The 22813-nt window shown below is 47.6% G+C and overlaps 1 protein-coding gene across 3 annotated transcripts in view; it reads right to left on the bottom strand.

Moving 5' to 3' along the window:
* The window catches only part of CAMK1D (calcium/calmodulin dependent protein kinase ID), a 454947-nt gene that overhangs the window by 33413 nt on the left and 398721 nt on the right, over positions 1–22813 (bottom strand). For all 3 annotated transcript variants that reach the window (XM_045857651.1, XM_045857649.1, XM_045857650.1), the window contains 2 exons: positions 19522–19648; positions 2145–2220 (listed from right to left, as the gene is read on the bottom strand). In XM_045857651.1, coding sequence (XP_045713607.1) covers positions 2145–2220; positions 19522–19648 — 203 coding nt within the window. The remainder of the gene's footprint in view (positions 1–2144; positions 2221–19521; positions 19649–22813) is intronic.

Here is a 22813-nt window from a genome sequence, read left to right as displayed (position 1 = left end):
CTGAATGCCCGTGTCCTCAGTGGTGCTTCATCCCAGGGACTTCTGCACCCGTACACAAGCCTCCCGGCGTGTCACTTAATGTACTCGTGACATTTCTTGTCCCCTGCCCTGTATACCTTGTTAAAATGCTGATGAGAAACATCATGTCTTTGTCTCCTTGATATCTTTAGCACCTAGCACAGTGCCTGGAATAGAGAAAGTACTCAAGAAATGCTAGCTGTTGACACGATAATGATAAATTCAAAACTGATGGTCCTCCAAGCACAGTCGTATTATGTAGCAAATTATCTCCAGGATATGGCCTATCACTCAAGGATCTGAACATCTTGGAAGGCACAACTGAGGTATCCAAAGTCCATTCCTCCCTGCTTGAGGCTTTCAGAGCTCTGGAAAGCACCAAGGAAAAGAGAGGCCCAGGCCGACATTTTGAAGTCTCACACAGTCATGAAATTGACCTGACACACCAAGTCCTGGAGCAAAGCTAGTAATGACCAGGTAACTATCGAGTTTATACATAAAATAGAAATAAAAAATACAGTATTTCTTTGCTTAATACTATACTTGAATGCAGTCACATGTTGCACTGTACACGGTGATGATAAGGACTGGATATTGTACTGTTCAAATCAGGCCCAGATCCACATGCCAGTATCTGCACCCTGGACCTCTGACCTCCACACGTGCATACACCGCACCACGGAGTCTCAAGACCCCTCAGAGGGGTCTCAAGTTTAGCATGCCCAAAATGAAATTCTTGATCTTATCTTCTCCCCCAAACCTGTTCCTCCACCACTCCCTCTTCTTTTATCTTAGCCGCTTACAAAAGCTGCCCAGTTGAGTGTATGCCATAAAAGACCATCTTCTTCTCAGGTCATGAGACATATGGGTGTGTGTGTGGTGGGGGGTGTGGCCAGCGTTCTCCGAGGATGCCACTTACAGTCAGACCTGCTTTGATCACAGCCCCCTACTGATCACTGTCTCTCACTTGGGGTTCTGTCTGCTAGGAAGCATTCTCTTTCTTGGGGGCAATGGGGAAGAAAAATCAATTATCTATCATTTATAGAAACTGGTTAACCTAAATGTACCCTAAAAGCATATTTGATAATAAGTGTTGGAAAAAGATATTGTAACTCAAAAATAACTTTACAGTGGACTTAAGCAAATTAAAATATAACAATAAAAACCAAAATTGATCATCCTGAAATAACTTCAACAATCCTATGACCTAGGACTACATTTCCTGGATAGTGGCAATTAGTCATCTGAGAAGAAATGAGAAATCCAAAGGTTAAATTTGGGTTTTCATCACATTTTTCCCTCACTGTGGCACATGAAAAGATGTTCCACATCATGAGCCATAGCAGAAATGCAAGCAAACCCACAATGAGAGGACACATCACACCTGTGAGGAGGCTACTCTCAGAAAGTGGGAAATAACAAGTGCTGGCAAGGCCGTGGAGAAACTGGAGCCCGTGTGCACTGCTGTTGGGAATGCAAAGTGGTGTGGCTGCTGTGGGAAACCGCACGGAGGACCCTCAGAAAGCTAAACAGAGAGTCACCATCCGACCGGGCACTCCCACTTCCGGGTGTACAGCCAAAGCACCGGGAGCAGGACTCGCACAGGCATCCGTACACTGATGTTCACAGCCACATCCTCACAGCAGCCAAGAAGTGGAAACCAAGTGTCTAGTGATGGGTGAATGGATAAATGAGATGTGACATACACACAAGATGGAATATTATTCAGCCTCAAAAAAAAATTCTGACACAGGCTACAACATGGATGAACCTGGAAGACATTATGCTAAGTGAAATGAGCCAGTCACAAAAGGACAGATACTGTGAGATGCACTGACACGAGGAACCTAGAGTGTCCAATACATAGACAGAACGCAGAATGGTTGTTGCCAGGGCCTGGGGGAGGGGGCCCGGGGAGGGGCTATTTGGTGAGGTCAGAGTTTCCATCTGGGAAGACGAAAAGGTTCAGGAGATAGAGAGTGGTGGTGGTTCCACAACAATGTGAATGTGCTTAACATGACTGAGCTGTGTTCTTAAAAGTGGTTACAATAGTAAACAGTGTTATGTCTATTTTACCACAGTATTAAAAAAGGAAAAAAAGCAGCCAAGGTGGCAGCAATACTTACAAGATATAGGCGATCACCCCAATGGACCAGCAGTCAACAGCTTTGCTGTAAGGTTTCTGGGCGAGGACCTCGGGAGCTGTGAAATGATAAAGAGGAGACACAAGCCGGATGATGCAAACGTCTGATACAGAAGGTATTCTTCAGGTCTGTTTTTCTTTTTCAGTCTGCTACTTGGGCTGAACCACCTGTGATCCTAAAAACTGAGTAGAGACAAAGGTCCACCGGAAGCAAGGCCTGCTTGAGTGTGGTTGGTCGGGTATGTGGATGTTTTGCATGAGATGGACAGCAATGTAGATGTTTCACCCAAAATGTCACACAGTGTGCTGGAGTGTGATATTGTTATGTCACAGAATTACATGCTTATGACTTTGCAATAAAAGATTTTGTGATCAGAAAGAGGTGTTATTCGTGCTGGACCCTGTGTGTGATCTGTTTTATTTGTTGCCTTTCCCAACAGGAAGAGAACAGGGCATGTGCATGCCCGCGCACGTGTGCGTAAGTGGAGATTATCCATCAAATGCCATCAGTCAGTCAAACGCAGTCAGTATATCAATCAACGAATACTTAATAGGTGATGATTTTACATCAGTGTTGTGCTAAGCACTATCATTCAGACCAAACCGAGTCAGAGAGCAGTACATTCTGTTTGGGGGCTGGGATGTGACTTCCCCTCAGATCAGTTCAATTCGAGGATGCACCTCTGGCCTGCCATAGTGCCTTTCGAGGTGCTGTGGGGATGCCAATGGGTAGCCCCTCCCTTTGCCTCTATGCAGCTTACAGTGCAGAGGTTCGACCTACAATCTGGCCTTTGGGAATTCTACACTAGGCCTGCTCTGCATCCTCTAAGATTTGGGTGGGTTATCGTCAGTGCTGTCATTTCACCTTCTTATACATGAAACGCGTCATCTTGCTTCCTTGGCTCTAAGCCCCTGTTCACCAAGAATCATCCACCCCAGGAACTGGGCTTATTTTGTACTATTCCCACACTTCCTGTTCCTGTTCCGGTGGCGATGGTCCAGTGTTGCACACCCACCCGGTCTCTGGAACCCAGCAGTGTCTGCCATACATATTTGTGCAAACAGTAAAAAATACAGGACAGTAAATGTTTTTCACAAACAAAATCTCCTTTTTACCCAGATATATCCAATTGAGGTGTCTTTAGTATAGACTTTCCAAAAAATTAGGAGATTAGAGAAACCAAAAATAGCTGTTGCCTACAAGGCACTCATCATAGGTTGAGCTGTGTGTTCTCTGGGCTTGGGGTGCACTACCTCACTTACCCCCGCTGTCCTTGGGGGAAAGAGCTAAATGATCCTTACCATCGTTATCCCCAAGTTACCAGTGAGGGCAGAAAGGGACTGAGAGGCCCATGCCTTGCCCCAAGCACCCAGCAGGAAAATGGGCAGTGTACTGGTTTTCTCTCAGAGGGTCCTAACCCAGATGAAGTGCCTGTCCAGTCGGATCTCATGCTAGTCCTGCGTGAACATTTCCCATTGCAGTCCAGTCAACAACCCTGACAGTTACACTTATCCACACCAGACAGAGAGAGAAAAAAAGAAGAGCCTTGGAGAAGTTTATTTTCCAACGTTACACGGTAGCTATGAACCAGTCAGTCTTGCCCTTGCCCTGGCTCTTTCTGCTGGAATGTGCTATTGTTAAGGCCAGAGTTTCTGCAGCCTGTAGGAAAAGTCCCTGTGCAGAAAAGCTAACAGCAAAATCCCCTCTTCATTCTGCTGAAGATAAATCTTTCTGAGCAAGAACAGGGGAGTATACAGGCTATTGTGGAGTGTTTCTAGTTATGAGAGCAAGCAAGAAACACAACCCATAGGTAATCCCAAATCTCATTTTAGGTTTCAGCCCTAATTCCTCCAGACTTCTGATCAGACTATTTTTTTTAACAAGAGCAAAATAAATAAATGTGTGCATTATTTCCTTGTGATGTTCACCCTGAATGCAGTAGCAAAAGGAGAGACAGAACTATAAAGCACGGGAACTCACAAGCTGGAGCAGTGGCCCTTAGATAATTGGGAGCTGGAGGCATCGATACTTCCTTTTCACCATAACTGTTAAGAGCATGTTTCTCAGATGCTTCTGTTATGGCAACTGACGAGAGGGAGCCATTCACCACAGTAAATGTCTTGCTGATTTAGGAGGTATGCTCTCTCTGAGCTGATGTTCTAGTTGGAGTGGCCACATGGGCACAAGTGGTGGGAGGTGACTGCATCTCTTCGTGGATGAATAAAAAGTTCAAAAGAGTCTGAGAAAGCTCACGGAGCAGTGTCTGACCCGCCTTCACCTCCTGGCAGAGCTGATGGCAGATATGAACTCACAGCCAAGCTGGAGGGCACGGGCCCTGGCCTCTGTGCCACAGTGTCTGCAGGGCTTGGCAGGAAGGACCACAGACTGGCCCAGACACTCCACAGAAGCAGATGTCAAAGAGCCCAAAGGCACAGGGAACTCTGCACAGGGCTTAAAGCACAAACTCATGTCATGCACCAGGTGCCACAGGCAGCAGACACATGGAAAGGAACATGGAGAAGGAAGCTGTCTGCACCCCTGACAGCTGATTCCACAGTTATGAGCAAAGATCGGCCGTCCCCTGAGCCACAATGTGCAGAGGGGAAAAGAGACACGGCCCCTGCAAACCAGGTCCCGCTCAGGGGAGGAGCTGATACTCTTGTGTTCTCCGAGTGCTCCATCTTCCCTGTCCCCAGGTCTGGCGGTATGGGAGGGACAGTTCTTTAAGGGAACATCCTCCTCCTCCTCCTCACTGTCTTCATCTGTTAGAAAGAGGAAAGTACTAGCCACCACAGTGGCCACCATCTTTTGTTCAGAAACAAAAGAATTGAGGACACAGATTCCTTCCAGAAGCCCACAGACACAGGCGGCGCACATCAAGCATCCCCCCTTCGCCTCGGCTAACTCGCCACTTCGGAGAACTGTGCCAGACACTGCACGGGCCTGAAAATCACGTAGTTGATTGTTATGTAACGTGGAGCTTGAACGTCACTTGAGATGTTAAGATACTGGAAGCCACAGATGACACTTAGGTAATTTTTATAATATGAAATTTTCTTCAAATGGTAAGTTTATAACATGAAGTATGTGGATTAAAGAAAAGGGTTTCTGGATCTTTCTCAGATGCTATTATAGCAACTGAGGAAAGGGGCTGCTGACAAAATGCTGCCAGGCTCAGTACAGGGGCATGAGGGGAAAACTCCTAAATGATTGACAAGTATCAGGGTCACGTACTGGGGATGGAAGTCTGCGTGCGTGTGCCAAACATCTCTTGTTATTTTTCTGTTGTGTCTTATCTGGGTTATCTCAACAATAAAATATCAACATTTTCAAACTAATTTGAGGCAGGTGCTCCATTTGCTTTCTGGTAAGGTTCTTAACTGCACTGGAAGCACAGAGGGTGACCCAGGAAGCATCACAGAATGACAAGAAAGACAAAGCCAGTTGATCTGGAAATAATATTCTCACCAACTTAAAATGTTTTACAAATTGCATAATAGCATATACACTAATGGTTTTAACTATAATTTCACTTGTGATTCCTGGAACCAAATGTTCTTTGGGACATTGAATAAGCCTACCTACATCACTTTAAATAGCTACTTTTCATCTCATAGAAACTGTTGAAAAAAATAAATTCTCAGGCAACATTCAAAACTGTTCTGACAATCTGATATGGTGACCAAATCGTAATGAACCCCTGAGATCAGCTGGGCTATTTTCTCTCCTGCTGTGTTCTATAGTTGGTTCCGTTGTTTCCCCCAAAGGTTTAAGGTACCAGGGTTTTGGCCCACCCCCTATCACTTTCTCGATCCCCTTCCACAGCATGCTGTACAGGGGGAGTCCACTTCTCATTCTGATCTTTTTAGAAACCACTTTCCACTTTGAGAACCAGCCAGACTCCCTTGTATTGCGTTATCCATCTTATACCATTGGCAAGAATTCTGCTGCAATTGTCAAAAGTCCATCCAATTTACAAACTTTCAGAAGACAAATAAGCTTCCAGGCCAAGAAGGCCCAGAGCACAGTGCATCTGGAGCCTTGTGAAGTGATAAGTGTTCTCTGAGCCACGCCACAAATCCGTCTCCGCCCCAACACTGCCTGCAGGTGTCGAGGAACTTCTTAATCAAGGAGAAATCATTTTCTCTTCTAATTGTACCCAGCGCAATTGCTGTGTAGTGGGAGGTTGGCAGTGATTCTCACCACCCCCGCACCTTCTAATAGAAGGAGACTTTGAGTTGAAATAACTTAATTGGAGCTATTGACAAAGAGAGTAGTCATTAAAAGGCAGTGTGGCTGGTTTGTGAAGCCATCAGCCCCCAGACAGAGCAGGAAAGGATTTCGTCTCCTGGTAAATCCATGACAAAAGTAAGACTGCAGTACAGAGAGTGCACACACAGTCCTCGAGTGCATTTCAAGGCACAACCCCCAGGGGTCTCGGTGGTCATCGGTGGCAGTAGAGAAACCCACCTGGAGGTGTTGACAAGGACACATGCACGATAGGTAGCAGGTCCAACCTTCTGACTGTCCCTTAGCCTTGGCCAAAGCCAGCCTTTTAGAGGTGGAGAAAGTAGGGCTGGGGTGGAGCAGCTCTACCTGGGTGGCATGTGTGGGCATGCCTAGGGACAGGTGGGTCCCTAGGTCCACTCAGCAAAGCCCTACAACACACCAGCCTTCCTGTGTGCTCCTACTATGCTTCATGCATCCACTCGCTGCTGTGTGAGGCTCGTCAAAATCAGGCTTTAGCACATTCTGGCTGTTCCACAAATGGTTACAACGGAACCCAACCTGTTCTACACACACACTGCTATTTCTATAAGAAAACACTCCCCAATGCCACACTGGTGACTTACAAATAAACATAGCTATCCCAAGTATTTTTGGTGAGTAGGAATAGGAACAAAAAGAATAAAGGAATACAGAGAGGACAAATGAGTTTTGGAATTCAATCACCAATTGGGAAGTACGTGTATTAGGTACCAGAGTAATCACTCAATACCCTGTCCTTAAGTGACTGGTTTCTGATGTGAATTTTGGGGGTAAAGAGGCAAGACTAGCCCCACCTAGTTCTCTGTGTGCAGACGTGTTTGTCATTCATGCTACTCTCCTTTTAAAACCTTTTCAAAGAGATTTCAGAATTTCTAGTTTTAAGGTTAAAGGGTTGAAAAGATATTCTGTTAAATGATCTCTCAGAGCTCCTTCCTGGTCAAATCTTGGGGGCCACTAATTCAGATTCGTTGGCTATTCCTGATAGAAACAGCATCCCATCTGCTTTTTTCGTTTATATCAGTAAATGTAAGTTGATGTCCACAGAAACCACGCAGCCTCAGAAGAGCATCCCTGAAAATACCCACGGACAGATGTGGTCCTCCTCAGCCCCAGGCTTAACTCACACTCTTTATTGAAACAGCAGGTTTGAAATTTTAAATAGCTGAATTTACTGCTCTACAACTCACTACCCACCCATGGTGGAAAATTCCACTTGGTAGGAAATGCCTGCTATAAACCAAGTTGTACCATATTGATTTAGAGGAAGGATTCCTGGTAAAGGGAAGGACTCCAGAGATTTCAAAAAGAAAATAAAAATTTCAGAAACCTTTCATCTTGTTTTTTAAAACAATTAAATTGCCCATTTTCCTTCCTGAAAGAGAGAGAGGAAAAGGCGTAACCGAGTGGGACGGAGAGGGGAAGACCGGCTGTCTGTGGGTGGAGGGGGGCCCCCCGGCAGCCACTCCTCAGGCTCTGAGAGAGCAGAAGAAGAAACTTCCCATTTCTGGTGCTATTAAGGTTGCTGAAGAGCAGTTTCTGCTGAGAGAGGTGAGGAAATTGGGCTCTCACCCCATTACCAAGCTCACAAGCTCATGTTCAAGGCAATTTGTTCTCCCCTATGGATGTCTGAGTACCACGCCTCAGTACTTCAGAGATAACCACATCTAGTGGACAAACGACAGGGATACAATTAGGAGGGGACAGCCCAAGGTTGGGGGAGCAGCCTCTGTGGCAGAAAAGGAAAACCACTGGTCTAGAGCAGCGGCACCGAGGTGGTGTTTCTCCCTGTGCGCAGTCATTGAAGGGGCTGGGTCCCATCTCAGGCACCGCACGGGAGCACAGGGTGAGGGAGGCAGGCCGTGCCCTGCACTCCGTTCTGGGCACTGCGTGCAGGTGCAAGCCACAGGAGGGGTGCAGCCTCAGCTGCCTTCCAAGGACAGTGACCACACTGTGGCAGGTGGGAGAGGTGTTACTGATTTTCAAGTTTAATTTACTCTAAATAAAGCTCTAAGAATACTAAACTTGTCTACATGAAATCCTGAAGGTATCAGGGAAAGAATTTGTTACCTCTAAGAGTCAAATCAAGGAAATGCTGCAAATGGGAACAATGGGAAAGTTATGGATTGGGGGGACATGTCGCTGTGGCTGGCGGTGCTGTAAGAATACGCCTCGTGTTGTATTCTAAGAATCAAGTAACAGGTGGAAAGATGAAGCAGTAGGAGAGGTAAAAAGGATCATTTTAGCATTAAATGAGAGGAGGAGATGTGAAATGGTTGCCTGGATTTAGGTTAGCTTAAAACAACTTTAGTTGTCTGGCTTTCAGAGGTTTTAAATAGCCAGGCACATTGACTTTTCAGTGAAGGAAACCAAAATCCATACTCACTAAGTGTGCGAATCTGGTCAAGTCATTTAATCTCTCTAACCTCCATTTTGCTCTTCTGTAAAATGGGAACATTAACAGGGCCCAACTTTTAGCATTGCTATGCGGCTCACAGGAAATAATAAGCGCATCTCAAGTTACAGATGTAATCAGTGGTAGTGATTATGTAAGGAAGAAAAGTTGAGGAAACCACCAGAGCAAAAGCAGAACTCAGGTCTTTTTATTTTCTAGAAATAAGGATGGACAGATCCTTGGTATCATTTGGTATTTTCTATTGATTCTAGCTTAACCTAATGGAAATGATTCATAAGTGAAGATGGTCACCCTTTGGATGAAAACCTTTGGAAGTCAGGGACGAGCTGGGCCCACGTGCGGTGGAAGGGCACAGCACGAGAACTTGAGCCTTAGCGTTGGAAGGAGCCTTAAACCCCCTACACAAGCCTCCCGCCCAGCTGGTCCCTTTGTTCATTTAGGTATTAACCCTCCTGCTCACTTAGTCGCCCACCTACTTACACAGTCTGCACCCTATCCAGGCACCCATCTGGACACTGCAACCCAGGAGTTTCCTGTTCATCACTGCTGATAGAAAACACCACGAAGCAAGAACTATTTGTCCTGATGTTAGAGATTCCTGTGATGGCTGAGGAGCTCGGGCTTACCACCCCGCCTCAGTGGGTCTGCATTTACTGAGGGAAGAGAGAGACTGCATTCTTGCCACTCTCTCGCTCCTGGGACCCGACCCCCCATCCCACCCTCTCTTACCCTCAGGCCAGGTGGCATCAAAATTACCCTCTCCACCACCGGGGTTCCCTCCCATCCTTTAAGTAGCTCTAAGGACACAATGCCAAGCTCTAACCAGTCCAATAACCAGTTTATTGGCCCCAGTTAGTCTTTATTAAAGGGAGGTTAGAAAAAATTGTTCCAGAAGACTACTTATAAAAATGGGCATATTCTCATTTTTTCCCCAAGTCTTTGGAGTGTGTAAAATGCCTGCCGTCTCCCCTACCTGCTGAGACAGACGACCAGACAGCAAGATGAACAGCAGCTCTACCTGTCTTCGCATGAGTGTCTGTCTCACAGATGGGTTACAATGTCCAGTCTGCCACATGTCCTATGGCACCAGCAGGAAGGGGCTGGCCCACGGGCAACCTACTGGCCCACAGCCTGGTCTAAGTTTCATCTGTTTCTCTTGCTGACCGGCCTCACTTCCTCACTTCCCTGAAAAGGCCAAGGAGAAAGGCATTTGACTTGAACTTCATGTATGTCACAGGGCAAGGAAAAGAGCCTAAGAGATGAGGGTCAGTCACAGCCATAAGTAGGCTTCTTTTAATATCACGGCTTTTCCCAAGTGGCTAATGGAAGGAGATCACAAAACTCGGGGATTGGGGGGACTTGATTCAATTTCTCCTCTGCCAGACAGACTGGGCAACGTGGTGTGTGGTCCTTTCCGGAAGGAGCCTGACAGAGGAGCAGGCGGCCTAACAGAAGCCCTGAGCTCCCATGATGGGGCTTTAGAAATGGTGAGACTGCACACCGACACACGGCGGCACCATCGTCTCCGTCGCCTCGCACCCAGCACTCACTCAGAGGACAGGACTACAGCCTGGCTCTGGGCCAGTATTTTGGAGAACTCATCACCCTTCTCCGCCTCAGTGCCCTGTGTTGAAAGGCACCTGCACCCTGCCCGGGAGTTAGGCCTCTGTGGGAAAGAACTTGAGCCACTGAGGAGCTGTGTGTGAAGAGGGGTGTGGCCCCTCATTTTCAGGAATGCCACTCCGGATGCGCATCCAGGGCTGGACACTTCCCAGACAGCCTTCCTGTCCCTGGGGAACTGCCACAGGTGGGGAGAAAGAACACAGTTCTACCCTTTGTGTTCAGAGAAGGCAAATAAAATTCTTAAGATCAAGGGAAATAAAATGTAGGCATATATTTTAGAGGAGAATTGGGCCCCAGTGAGAACTGCATAATAGCAAGGAGGCAATGTTGAATGTGCTTCATCAGATCTGCTTCCCGTCAATGCTAGAATTTTCAGCGGCAGTGTTGTTAAAAGGAAAAACAGATGAGTGAGGGGCTTTGCTGTGAGCACCCTAAAAAGGCATCTTTTCACCCAGCTTCAGGGCACTATAACCATACTATTAGCAAACAAAACTACAGCTGAAATACAGGGTTGTTCCTTGCCTGTGGTTTGTGTTGAACCCAAAGTTAAGAGGAGCAGAAGTTTCTTGGGACAGCTCCATTCTTTTTCATATCATTTTCTTAGAGTTGTAATGTTCTAAAAACACATCGCAAAAGAACAGCTCACTCTGATTTTCCTGGTAGCCTCTTGAGTTTTACCACAGGCACGAAAAGTCCCCACTAAAGCACCATCCTGGTATGTGATTACCGCTGGATTCCTATTCAAATGCTACGAAAGCCCACATGTGGCTGGAGGGTGGGGCAGTGAGGTGAAGGAATGGGAAGGGAGTGGAGAAAGGGAGGGCGCCTGGTGTTTTAAATGTAGGAGAGCTGGAATTCAGTGGGATGAGGAAAGAGAATGTTCTGAATAAGACACAGTGACAACAAACACCCCTGAGACGCATCTGTGAGAGGTTTTCCTAAGACAGAGCCTCCACCGTGGCCGCCGTGGCCCCCGTGGGAGGGTTGCTAGGCCCTAGAGCCTGGCCTGTTTTCTGAAATCTGATAAGAAGCTATACTTCAAAACAAAGAAGAAAGGTAGAGTCATTCCAAGGTTTTGAGGTTTAATCGCTAAAAGAAAGAAAAAAGAGTAAGTTGCCAAGAATACTGACTTCTCTCTTCTTCATCATAACAATATGATACTAGTTCAGAAACTGTGAAACTCCATCCCAATGTCAACGATTTCAAGAGGAGCAGTAAGAGATTCTAGAAGGAGGAGAAATGTTTTAAAAGTGTTAGGAGTGAGGTAGTGGGGCTGGACAGTGGAGTGGGCACTCCTGTAAGGCAGCACTGGGTGAACTCTGCCACGCCGTGATAGTGCGCTCTCGCCCCACCCCTGCTCACGGTGTCGAGGGTAATGAAAGGAGAGGGCTCTACCCACCCCCCCACTTAGGGAGCCCTGTCCTCTCTAACCAATGGTGTCTGGTAGCACCTGCTGTGGTGAAATGCTCCTGGCTGGCTGTCACTGAGCAGCTGCTGAGAGAGAAGGAAAGAAAATTCTTATCGGAGTCCTCTGCCCACTTGTTTGTGCCCTTATGCCAATTTATCAGTTACATAAAATCCTGTTTCAATGCTAACAGCCTGAGAGAATGAGAACAATGATGTAATGATTATAGCCGGGTACTAAAAAATGATACTGAAGTGAACAAATAAAAATCAAGCTCTGTCAGGGAAAACAGCCACACAGAAGAGTGAGGATCAAAGGGTTGGGAACAGGAATCATGAAAAACAGTGACAGAAACGGCCTTGACTTAGGTTGTTGAAGAGGACGGACATGGGGAATGTCAATCAATTTAATTCAATGGTTCTTGTCTGTTCTGAGTACAGATGGGATAATGACAGGCAATATCCTTGACACAGGGATATTTATATACTTAAAGGAAACTAAGTCACACAGCTATAGAAACACCTAATGATCAAGAAGCAGGAAAAATTGTGGAGGTCAGTTAGTCCAGCCCACGTATTTTATATATGAGAAGCCGAGAACCCAAGAGTTTAGATGAAGGGCCCAGGCCTCCCTCCTATTACCCAGTGGCAGAAATACTTGCATTCAAGTCCCACTGCTATGAGTGCCACCAACTGCAGGCTGGGTGGCTTTGAGAATGGAGTTCCTTATACCAACACTGTGCTACCTGGAACCACTGGTTTCCAAGCTTTCACCATAACCTCAGGTCCCATGGCAAGCTCTAAAATGCAACCAGCCCATGAATTAAGAGCATTCCCCTAACTGTACAAAAAAAAAAGGCTGAGTATATTGATCTCCTGTTCTCCATTTCTGTTAATCTGTTTAAACTATTTAGACAAGTTAAGCCCGAGCTAGACCAAGGACTCCTATGACATCTGTGCAGGCTAGAAGGACTCCTTCTCCACGGTTTTAGGAGCATAGCGATTAGCCACCATCTGCAGAACTGTGACACAGTTCTGCTTATGAACATGATGGACCGGATAGAAGTCCTCTTCCTATTTCTGAGTAGCATTTGATAATGAAAGACTGCGGCTGCTGGTGTGCACGACAATGAAACACGGCAAAGGGATGGATCATCACTCGAGGAGGCTCAATGAAGAAAGGAAGTCCCAGGTAACTCAGACACATCACAGAGCAGTGATAGCCTCTACCGGCCAGGCCTTCTTGCCCTTTCCCGAGGGCAGCTGCATTCCTGAACCTCCTCGCTAGTGGGAGCGCACGTGCTTGCCTTCCTGGGGTGAGGCACTCTGCCACTCAACCTATAAGCAAAGGCTGAAGTTCTTTCAGAATAGTTTCATTTCTTTTTGAAGCCAGGAGAACTAGACCCACAGAATCTGAGAAATCACACCAGTGTGCAAACAGCATATCAAGAAATAAAACAACAGGCTTTCCTCTACTAAATAGCACTGTCATCTTTAGTCCTCATCAATTACATGACTGAAATGGGTGCTTTCGGGACCTACTGTTTCTATTCAGTGATTCAGGAGATGAACATCCTGTTCGGATGTTTTAATTGATGTTTGCAGAGCAGGTCACATAAATAATTTTCCTAACCTTCTTAGCTCTGACTCTCTCTTTTATTGGTGACGCCAAGGGGAATGTTCTACCCAACTCAATTAAATGGATCAAAATCGAGGTCAATACCACACTGACAGTCACCATGTTATCCCGACCAGCTGACTGCCACCACATGGCCCCATCAGTTCTCCTAAATTACCTCTAAGTATGTATGCACACCCTCTCTCCAAGCCAAATGAGTCTGCTCATTTCTCCCGGGCCACATAAGATACAGTTCATGACTCTGGGCTATTGTTCTCCTGCTCGCCTGCATCTGTTAACTCTCCTTGGCTTCCCCTGATTTATAGCCTTCCTTCAGATGCCGCCTCCTCCACGGGTTTTCCGTGGTTGTTCCAGCCCTTGCTGTTCTATTGCAGCTGTATTTGTGATGTTGCTTCTGATATACGCCAGTGACTTGATACTGGAAACATACTCACGTGGATCTGTGTTGCCCCTCTGCCATACTTCCCTGAAAGAGACCTCTGCACAGCCTGAGGTAGGGACGCAACCCACATGGATGGAAAGATGCCCACATCTCCTGTTCTCAGTGATGTGACAATCTGCAAGGGCCATGGCACCTTGTAAAGGGTATGTAACATCTGGGCAGCCGCTACAAGTAAAAGGTGAAGTTCAAGTGCTCGGATTCCTTTGCCTTCTTCAATGGCACCACATGCATTGGGATACTTGGGATAAACAGCCCCTTTTTCATTATTTCTTCATTATTAGGGAGCTCATTTAAATTGAAGTGATGATCTTGATGTTGGCAGAATTATTCAGCCATATAGTTATTTAGGTAATAACAACAATATAACAACAGTGTTCATAAATTGAACCCAACGCTTCTACCCTGAAGGAATCTCAACTAATGCTAAAAGCAGCCAGCAGCCGTCTGCTCCTGCTTAGGCTAGGGGGACGGTGCGCCCTGTGAATCAGACTGGGAGAGCAGAACCCTCTCTGTCCTCTCTCACACAGGCCAGGGCAGGCGGGGCTCTGTCCCGTTCAAAAGGGAAACTGCCCAGCAGGAGGGAGGCCATGGATTCTTTGTCCAAGACTCCAGTGTCCCGACCTTGCAGCCAGTGCTGGCGGCAGGTGGAGTTGGCTGTGTCTGTCCTCGGGGTTGAGAGCATGCTGGGGTCTTCTTACAGAGACCTGTTTCACCCTCTTCCTGGCATTACTCTGACAGCGAGGCCCTCAAAGACTTAATTAATTGTAGTTAAGCCATAATTCAAGGTCCCCCAAACCAACGGTCAATACTTACTCAGTCTTCATCTTGACCTAGGAGCAACAACTGACTCATGGTATTGTACTTTCTCCAACTTGAAGCACTTCCAGACACCACACTCCCCAGGTTCTCTTCTTACTTCACATACTGCCGACTCCCTGGACCACTGAGACCCCATGACTCAGCCCTGAGGCCTTTCCTCTCCTCCACCCCCACCCACTTGGCTGGTGATTTTATCCAGGTTCATGGCTTTAAAATGCATCCAGAGACTATCGGCTCCCATGGACAGCCCATCCTCATCGCTCATGGATTCCATATTTTTGAATCTGCCTACTCACTAAAATTTATCTGTAGCTCCCAAATCCACACTCATGATGCTTTTGAGGTTTCCTGTGGACAGGAGAGGAGTGGCCGAAACCCTGCGTCACCCACAGTGCACACTCTTAGGTGAGGTCAGACACGGCAACGCCCTGCCCTCTCCTTGTGGCTCCCACACTGTGAGCAAGTGTTGTCTTCATGGTCTAGTTAGCAGCGCGTTTTTCACATTGTTGTGTGTTTTGTTGATTTCACACTTTAAAAAGGCCCCAAGTACAGTGCTGAAGTGCCGTCTGGGCTTCCTAAGCACAGGAAGGCCGGGATGTGCCTTATGGAGAAAATACACGTGTTCGCCAAGTTTTGTTCAGGCATGACACTCAGTGCTGATGGTCACAAGTTCCATGTTAATGAACTGACGGCATAATTAAATAAGGTGTCGTTGGACAGCAACACACATAAAGCAAGGTTACGTGTGGATCATTTACGTAAAGTGCCGTGCTCGGAGGCCGGCAGGAACCTAACCCTGCCTTTCCCCCAGGGGCTCAGCGGTCAGCGTGCACAGTGGCTGCACAGGACACGGCTACCCTGTGCGTCCAGAACAGAGCCATCGTTCCAGAATGGGTTTCTCTCCAGAACTCCAGACTCATATTCCAGCTGCCTCTTTGACCTTGCAAACCTCACAAATCAGAAGCCCACCCCCTGATAACATGTCGGCAACTCGCTCCTCCCACAGGTATCTCAGTGAAAGGTGACTGTGCCATTCCGGGTGCCCACACCCAAAATCCTTGGGATTACCCTGGATTTCTCTTTCAAGTTTTCAGAAAATCTTGCTGACACTGCCTTCAAATTATGTCTGGAATCTGACAGCTCCTCACCACTTCCACTCTGCCAGCCTGCCCTTTAGACAGATCCCAGCACAAGTCAGCTCATGGCATGCCTTACCTGAGAACCCTCTGACGGCTTCTGGCCACCCTGAGTGAAAGCGACACTTCCAACAACGACCTGCAGGCCTGGTCCGCACATGCCCTGCCCCTCACCTCTCTGACTCCACCTGCCCCACGCCCCTCCCTGCTCACCCCGTCCCGTCTCAGGGCCTGTGCGCCATCCTTGGAGTGTGCATCCTCCAAATGGCAGTGCGGCCAGCTCCCTCATGCTGTCAAGTCCTGACCATGTCACCATGTCCCTCGTGAGGGCTGCCCCCATCACTGCATTAAAAACTACCGCCACCTACACACACAGCCGCACTCTGGAATCTCTTGCCTGCTTTACTTTTTCCAGAGCGCTCATCAGCACCTAGGGTACTAATTAACATACATAGTTGCTTCTCCTCATCCATCTCCCTCCCACTCAGATGCAAGTATCATGAGGGTGGAGACTTTTATCTGTTTGTTTTCATTCTACTGACATGCCCCCTGTGCCTAGAACAGGTGGGCACTAAATGAATAATTCTTGAATGGGTAGATAACCTGGCACTCACCGTACATTATTCAATGTAGCTGTTTGCCCTCTATTTCTCACAGTAATACTGTGAGCATTTTGAGGTCAGAGACTCCGCCTTACTCATATTTGTATTCCTGACATGAAACCACTGTGTACGGCACATAATAGGAATTCAGTCAGTGCAGGCTGAACGAATAGAAGGGGAGGAGAGAAAGAAAAAAATTGCTAACTTTCTGAACCTTGGGGCTTTTATTCAACTAACAAGCAGATGTGCAATCATGGATAAGACAAAGTGCCTGCTCTAGAAAACCCACAGAGAGGTGGAGAAGAGACACAAATAAATATGGACACTGAGATGATGAAATCAGAGCCACGATGAGAAAAGGGTCAGGAAAAGAAGTAGGATGATAAAGGAGAGGATGGGTGTTGGAAGAGCACCCAAGAGCGGGTAACATGTAAGCAGGGCTTTGAAGGCTGAACAGGAGTTTTCCGTGTAGACTGCAGGGGAGGAAACACAGCTGACTGCCCGAGGTGTGACCACACAGACGCAAAATCCCAACGTGGCCCCTCCCTTGTTCTAAAAGGTCTTCCCGGAGTCTCAGGGCTCGAACATGAAGAAACAGAACAGCTATATTCCAACAATCCCCCTCTTCCCTCTCCACACTCACAGTAAACTTGATATCTGATGAGAGAATACCGGATGGCTCCACTTGCCTCCATTTAGGGTAGTGAGGACAAGGGCCACATCTAAACACTGTTCCCAGTTCCCAGACTCATCAGCGTCTCACATCTAAACAGAACCAGACCAAACGAAGGCAGCCACTTAGAAACCCGGAGAAACTGCCAGTCCGTGGGCTCTGCCAAGATGCAAAGAAGCAAAAATCAATTTGGAAAGTGCTAGAGCTTTCCAACATCAGAGCCAAATATGAGAATAGTGTGATGCATATGTAAATATGAGCATTCTTTGTCAGAACATTAAGTTACAGCTCCAGAGCCGACTTCCCAAAAGGGGACACTGGGCAGCCACTGCACCTTCCGCAGCCTCTCGGCCCCGAGTGGCCTGGGCACTGACCGCTGAAGAAGCAGAACCACCCTGGCCAGGGCCCCGGACACCATGACCTCATACACCTTCCCGTTTTCTGATGCCTGTGGTTGGAACAGGCTTTCTCCCTCCCCATCTTTTAAGAGAAATGAGAAGAAGCTTGTCTATTCATTTTTTTTTTTTTGCTGCTTGCCTAACGGCTTGGACTCAGCTGGAGAAGTCCCACACACACATCGCACAGGCTCACATTGCTGTCCACTGTCCCCCACCTCCCACCCCAGGCACACACGTGCCCTGACACAGGTGATGCAGCCACAATTTTAAGTGTCCCCAACGGGGCCAAGACTAAGCCTAAGCATCATTTTAGTCTCCTAGAGCAGAGGTGGCTCACCATGCCATTATTTCCATCACAGCCTGTGCTGGCCTCTTAAACAGGATCAGAACCACCTCTTCTTCTCTGTCCCGTGTGTACACACAAGCCAGGCAACAACCCTCACCTGTAATAGTCAAGAGCTGAGCAGCACGGGGCACACCTTCTCGCCCCCTGCTGCATTTCCATCATCTTTATCTCTTCCTTCTGAACCTCCTTGTCTCAAGTTATTCCCTCAGCCTGCTCTTTTCTCCTCTCCTTGGAGTTCCTTTAAAAGTGCAGCAGTCGTGACATAACAGTCATTGCTATGCAAACACTTGTAAGGCGGTGCTGTGGAGTCTCCCACAATGCTCTGGGGCCCCAAGCCCATTTAGTGTGAGACCTGCTTTCCTCCGCCTTCCCAGGAAGGTGGTGTGGTTCTACCCAAAGACAAACAGGACTGACACTGGCCATGTATCATTCCCTCCTCTCTTCCAGGGCAGGCTTCCTGTCCTCGCTAAGAAAGACCATCGTGATTTGCATGACGAAAATTCAGCCCTAACCTCTGTTTTCTAAAAGTCTCTTCCAACCTCAGTTTTGACCCTGTCCTCAGACATTCCTAGCCTGTACCCCCTCCCTGGGCTTTCCCCCACTTAGGCTTCTGCAGCAGCTGACGCTTCTGCCTGGAACGTCCCGTCCCCTAAATTTCCATGGCTGGCTGCCTCAGTCTCCTCCCTGTCTCCCTAACCCAGTCCCACCCCTCTGAGCCCCTGTTACTCCATCACATGCTCCCATTTTCTTTTACTTGCCAAACTCACCATGATCTGAAACGACCCTGTTCATTTATTTGTTTCTTTGCCAAATGTCTGTTGCTCCAACTAAAACGCAAGCTCCGTGAGGGCGGGCACCCTGTCTGTCTTATTCACCGCCATCGCCCAGGGCCTTGAACAGCATCTGGGAGGTGCATTGCTGGCTCTTTTGTATACATGTGCTGCACGAATGCATATATGCATGTAAATGTAAGTCTCAAAACCTTCACAGAGTTCCCGTGGCCGTTCTCCAGGTCCCAGGAGACAGAAGGTGTATCTTGGGATCCACATGTTCAGATCTGTCAGTAGGCTCCCTGGCATTCTCTGTGTTTAATACAGAAAAACCTGGGCTTCTGATTCTAAGGAATACCTTCATTCTTGGCTTCTCCCATACAGATCAAGGCTGGCTAATTCAAGAAAGTGACTCCATTAAGGTTTGAGCCAGAGTCCTCCTATCAACATTTTCTTTCCAGCTGCTTCTATCTCAGCACTTGAAATGCTTTATTTGTGTCTGCACCTTATTGTCATCTCAGTGTCTCACTGTAAATCATCTGAAAACGTGTATACATGCAATGTTTCTGGTATCAGAACCTGGGAATTCATCCAAGTCAACTCCTGGCGTCCAGTCAGGCCCGCGCCCGAATGAAACAGCAGTTCTATCCGACTCTTACAAGGTTTCAAGGGGAATCGATCCCTTGCCTTGTAGCTCGTTCCTGTGTCTCTCACTCTTTTTATTCTTCCTTCAAGGGAAATGGAGGCAGCTGTGACCACATGCCAGCCTTCCATGCCTAAAAGACTGAAGAGGGGGACCCGCAGGGACACACGCACTGCCCTTACCCACGTAGCCGGGGGTCCCGCAGGCCGTGGACATCACGTCCCCTTTGCCCTCCATTTTTGACAGTCCGAAGTCGCTGATCATTATTTTGGACTCCTCATCTTGACTGTAGTACAGCAGATTTTCAGGCTAAAAGAAGAAAAAAACGACAAACTGTGTTTAGAGCTGGTTAACGGTGGAGGACTTACCAAAGCACCAGATCTACTCACTACTCAAGACCCGACTTGACCCTTAGACACAGTGCACGCAGCACAAAAAGCTGTCTTCAATACAGCGCTGCAGAGGGCCCCGTGCAGCGGAGGGCGCTTACTGCTCTGCCATAAATGTTAGTCCCTGTCCCCGCGTTAGGATTTTCCCTGCTTTAGAACCCTGTTTGGAGGCAACCCAATGTAAACAATAATAGAAAAGGAGCCACTTGAAAATGAAGCTTGGAGCGGCCATCCCAGAGGAGCGTCTTAGCCTCAAACCTCAGAATGTTACCAACAGGGCTGGGCCTAGAGCAACGTTGTTTCCAAAGAACCGTTTGCAAAGAGGGCACTAAAGCAGTTATTATGACTACTGGACTGAAAATTAAACACACTGTTTGGAATTAACATCACTATGTCATGTCACCTGCACCAACAGGACGCCCTCCTTCCATAGACCTACTGGTTCCCCTCCCCTTCTCACAGAGACCCCCAGCCTTTGTCCCCTAATCAGAACCGTATTGGGCTCCTGCTTGAATGAATGACAGCCGCATATTTTGTTGGTCTCTATATAAACACTTGTTGCCTCCCACTTTGAAAGGCCTTTTTATTTTAAAATTTGCACTAGAAAGCTGATGTCTCTGACTTGTGGATTCGTTTCCTGAGTTAGGGGAAAGGAGAGACAGAAATAAAATTACTTTTGCAGGTGCTACTTTGTTCTTTTATCAGACCCTTGTCAGCAACCTCTCTCTAACAACCCGAGGGTCTCTCCCTGCCCTCAGCAACACCCGGTTCTCTAGTTCTGGCAGACGAGCCAGCTGACACCTGCTCATTCTGCTCCTTGGGAAGCAGAGGGATGTCATTGGGGAATGAATGGGAGCTGGAAGATCAGCACGTTCTAGCCACGAGTCCTGAAGTACCCTGAGCTTCCACTGGCTGTGCTATAAAACATGAGTTGTGACGGCTCCTCGTTTGCTTCCCTGGACAGGACAGGGCAGAGCTCAGCTGTCCTGTTACCGCCCCTGTTACCCAGCCCAGGTCAGAGCACAGTCCTGTCCCCAGGAGAGCTCTGCACAGCAGTGCCCCTGCCTAGGAGGGGCAAAGGGGCCGGGTGCAGGAATCAGGGGGAGGCAGTGAAGCCTCATCTGAACAGCGCTTTATGTAAAATCAGGGAATCTTGTGGTTCCTGGCAAAGAATGTAGGCAGGACTTAGGGAGACAGAGGGAGCTGTCACAGCCTCAGAGCTCTCCCTGCACTGCCAGGCTGGGAACCTGAACACAGGGCACTCATGTTTTCCCTTCTTTGGGGGGTCTATTTTTGAGGAGTTGCTCAATGACTGATGTCACTGAGGGAGATAATGGGAAGGACTGACACCTCTGCTGTCTTCCAGTTGCACCAGGAAAATTCTGAAGATGAACCGAGTGAAAAGTAATCATGTCGCTCACGTTTACTAAACCTTAAGGGAAATGTGACAAAAGAATCTGAATTGGGGACCTCATTTGCCCATACCATTGTATGTCTGGCTCTCCTCCCCATCCGGGCAGTGAGTGGCTTGTGGTGAATCTTTGGTCCCTAAGTATTACATTTCAGGAACTATTCTTATGCAGAGAGACTTCTCAGCCTGGTTGTGTAGCGGAACCAGCTATGAGGGAGCTAAATGGCTGAAGAGTCTGCTCTTCAGTGGATTTGAGGGTGGACTCAGGCCTCTAGATTTTAGAACTCCAGGGGGGTGGGGGAGTGGGGAGGGGATTCTGAGGTGCAACCACTGCTGTGGAGAAATGTTGAGGACTGACCAAGGCTCTTCTTTCGACCAAACCTTGGTCAGGCTCCTCTGAGCCCTCTTCTTGACCAGACCGTGCCATTGGCCTGTGTCCCTCCTGTCCTTGCCGGGCCTGCACAGCCCAGTCTCTGCAGGAATCATGCTGAGTCAGCTTAGAGCGAATCCCTCACTCCTGGTGTCTGGTCAAGTTCTTCATCCCTCACCTTCAATGTTGTTAAAAAAAAAGATTCAGCCCTGGCTGGTGTGGCTCAGTGGATTGAGCACAGGTCTGAGAACCAAAGAGCTGCTGGTTTGATTCCCAGTCAGGGCGCATGTCTGGGTTGCAGTAGGGGGTGCACGAGAGGCAACCACACATTGATGTTTCTCTCCCTCTCTTTCTCCCCTGCTTCCCCTCTCTAAAAATAAAAATAAATAAATAAACTTAAAAAAAATAAAAAATATTTTAACTTAAGAAAAATTCAGACACTTGTTAATGATGCTCAGGAAGACTTTACTCAGGGGGAATCCTGCAGTGGGGGCTGCGGTAGAGGAAAGAGACTTGCCTCAACTCTGAATAAGGACAAGAAGAGATTTATAGCCAAGGAACAGGGTAGGGAGTCAGTGGACAAAAAATGACTAAGAGGGAACATCAGGGATGAGGGGATTCTGATTTGACAGGAGCTTTGCTGGAGGTGGGCCAGAGTGGTTAGGTATGGAGGGCAGGGCACAAGGAATCGGACCAGATATCAAGGGTGGGAATTGTTTCTAAGTCACTAGGGTTCTTCCTGTGACTGAACTAAGTGGGCAGAGCCAATGGACTCAGGAGGAGCACAAGGTTGGGTCCTAGTCAAAGAGAAGGCTCCAGGGTACCCAACTCAAGTTTGGTCAAAATCTCCTTTGTCTGATTTTGCCTAAGTGTTTGCCTGCTTTTAGCAAGAATACCCCTATCCTTGATGCCTCCTCTTAGTAACTTTCCATCCACAACCGTTCACTCTGGGCTATAAGGATCCCCGCTCCCTTGCTGAATTAGGAGTTCAGTGGGATTCTTTTCCCTGTTGTGACACTGTAATACTTTCTTGCAAACAGTCTACTTTTTTAAAATCCTCACCCAAGGATATGTTCATTGATTTTGGGAGGGTTGAAGAGAGAGAGAATTAATGTGAGAGAGAAACATTGATTGGCATTGATTGGTTGCCTCCTGTCTGCACCCTGACCAGGGATTGAACCTGCAGACTTTTGGTGCCCAGGACGATGTTCCAACCAACTGAGCCCCGGGTGGGCTGGGGCTCTTGCAGCAGTTTTGAATAAAGTATTCCTCACCACTTAACAAGGGTCAGAATAATTTTTTCT

Source organism: Phyllostomus hastatus, unplaced genomic scaffold (assembly GCF_019186645.2).
Source record: "Phyllostomus hastatus isolate PE091 unplaced genomic scaffold, TTU_PhHast_1.1 phas_scaffold_1674, whole genome shotgun sequence".
In the NCBI taxonomy this organism is placed as follows: Eukaryota; Metazoa; Chordata; class Mammalia; order Chiroptera; family Phyllostomidae; genus Phyllostomus; species Phyllostomus hastatus.
This window is presented reverse-complemented; position numbering and strand designations above follow the sequence as displayed.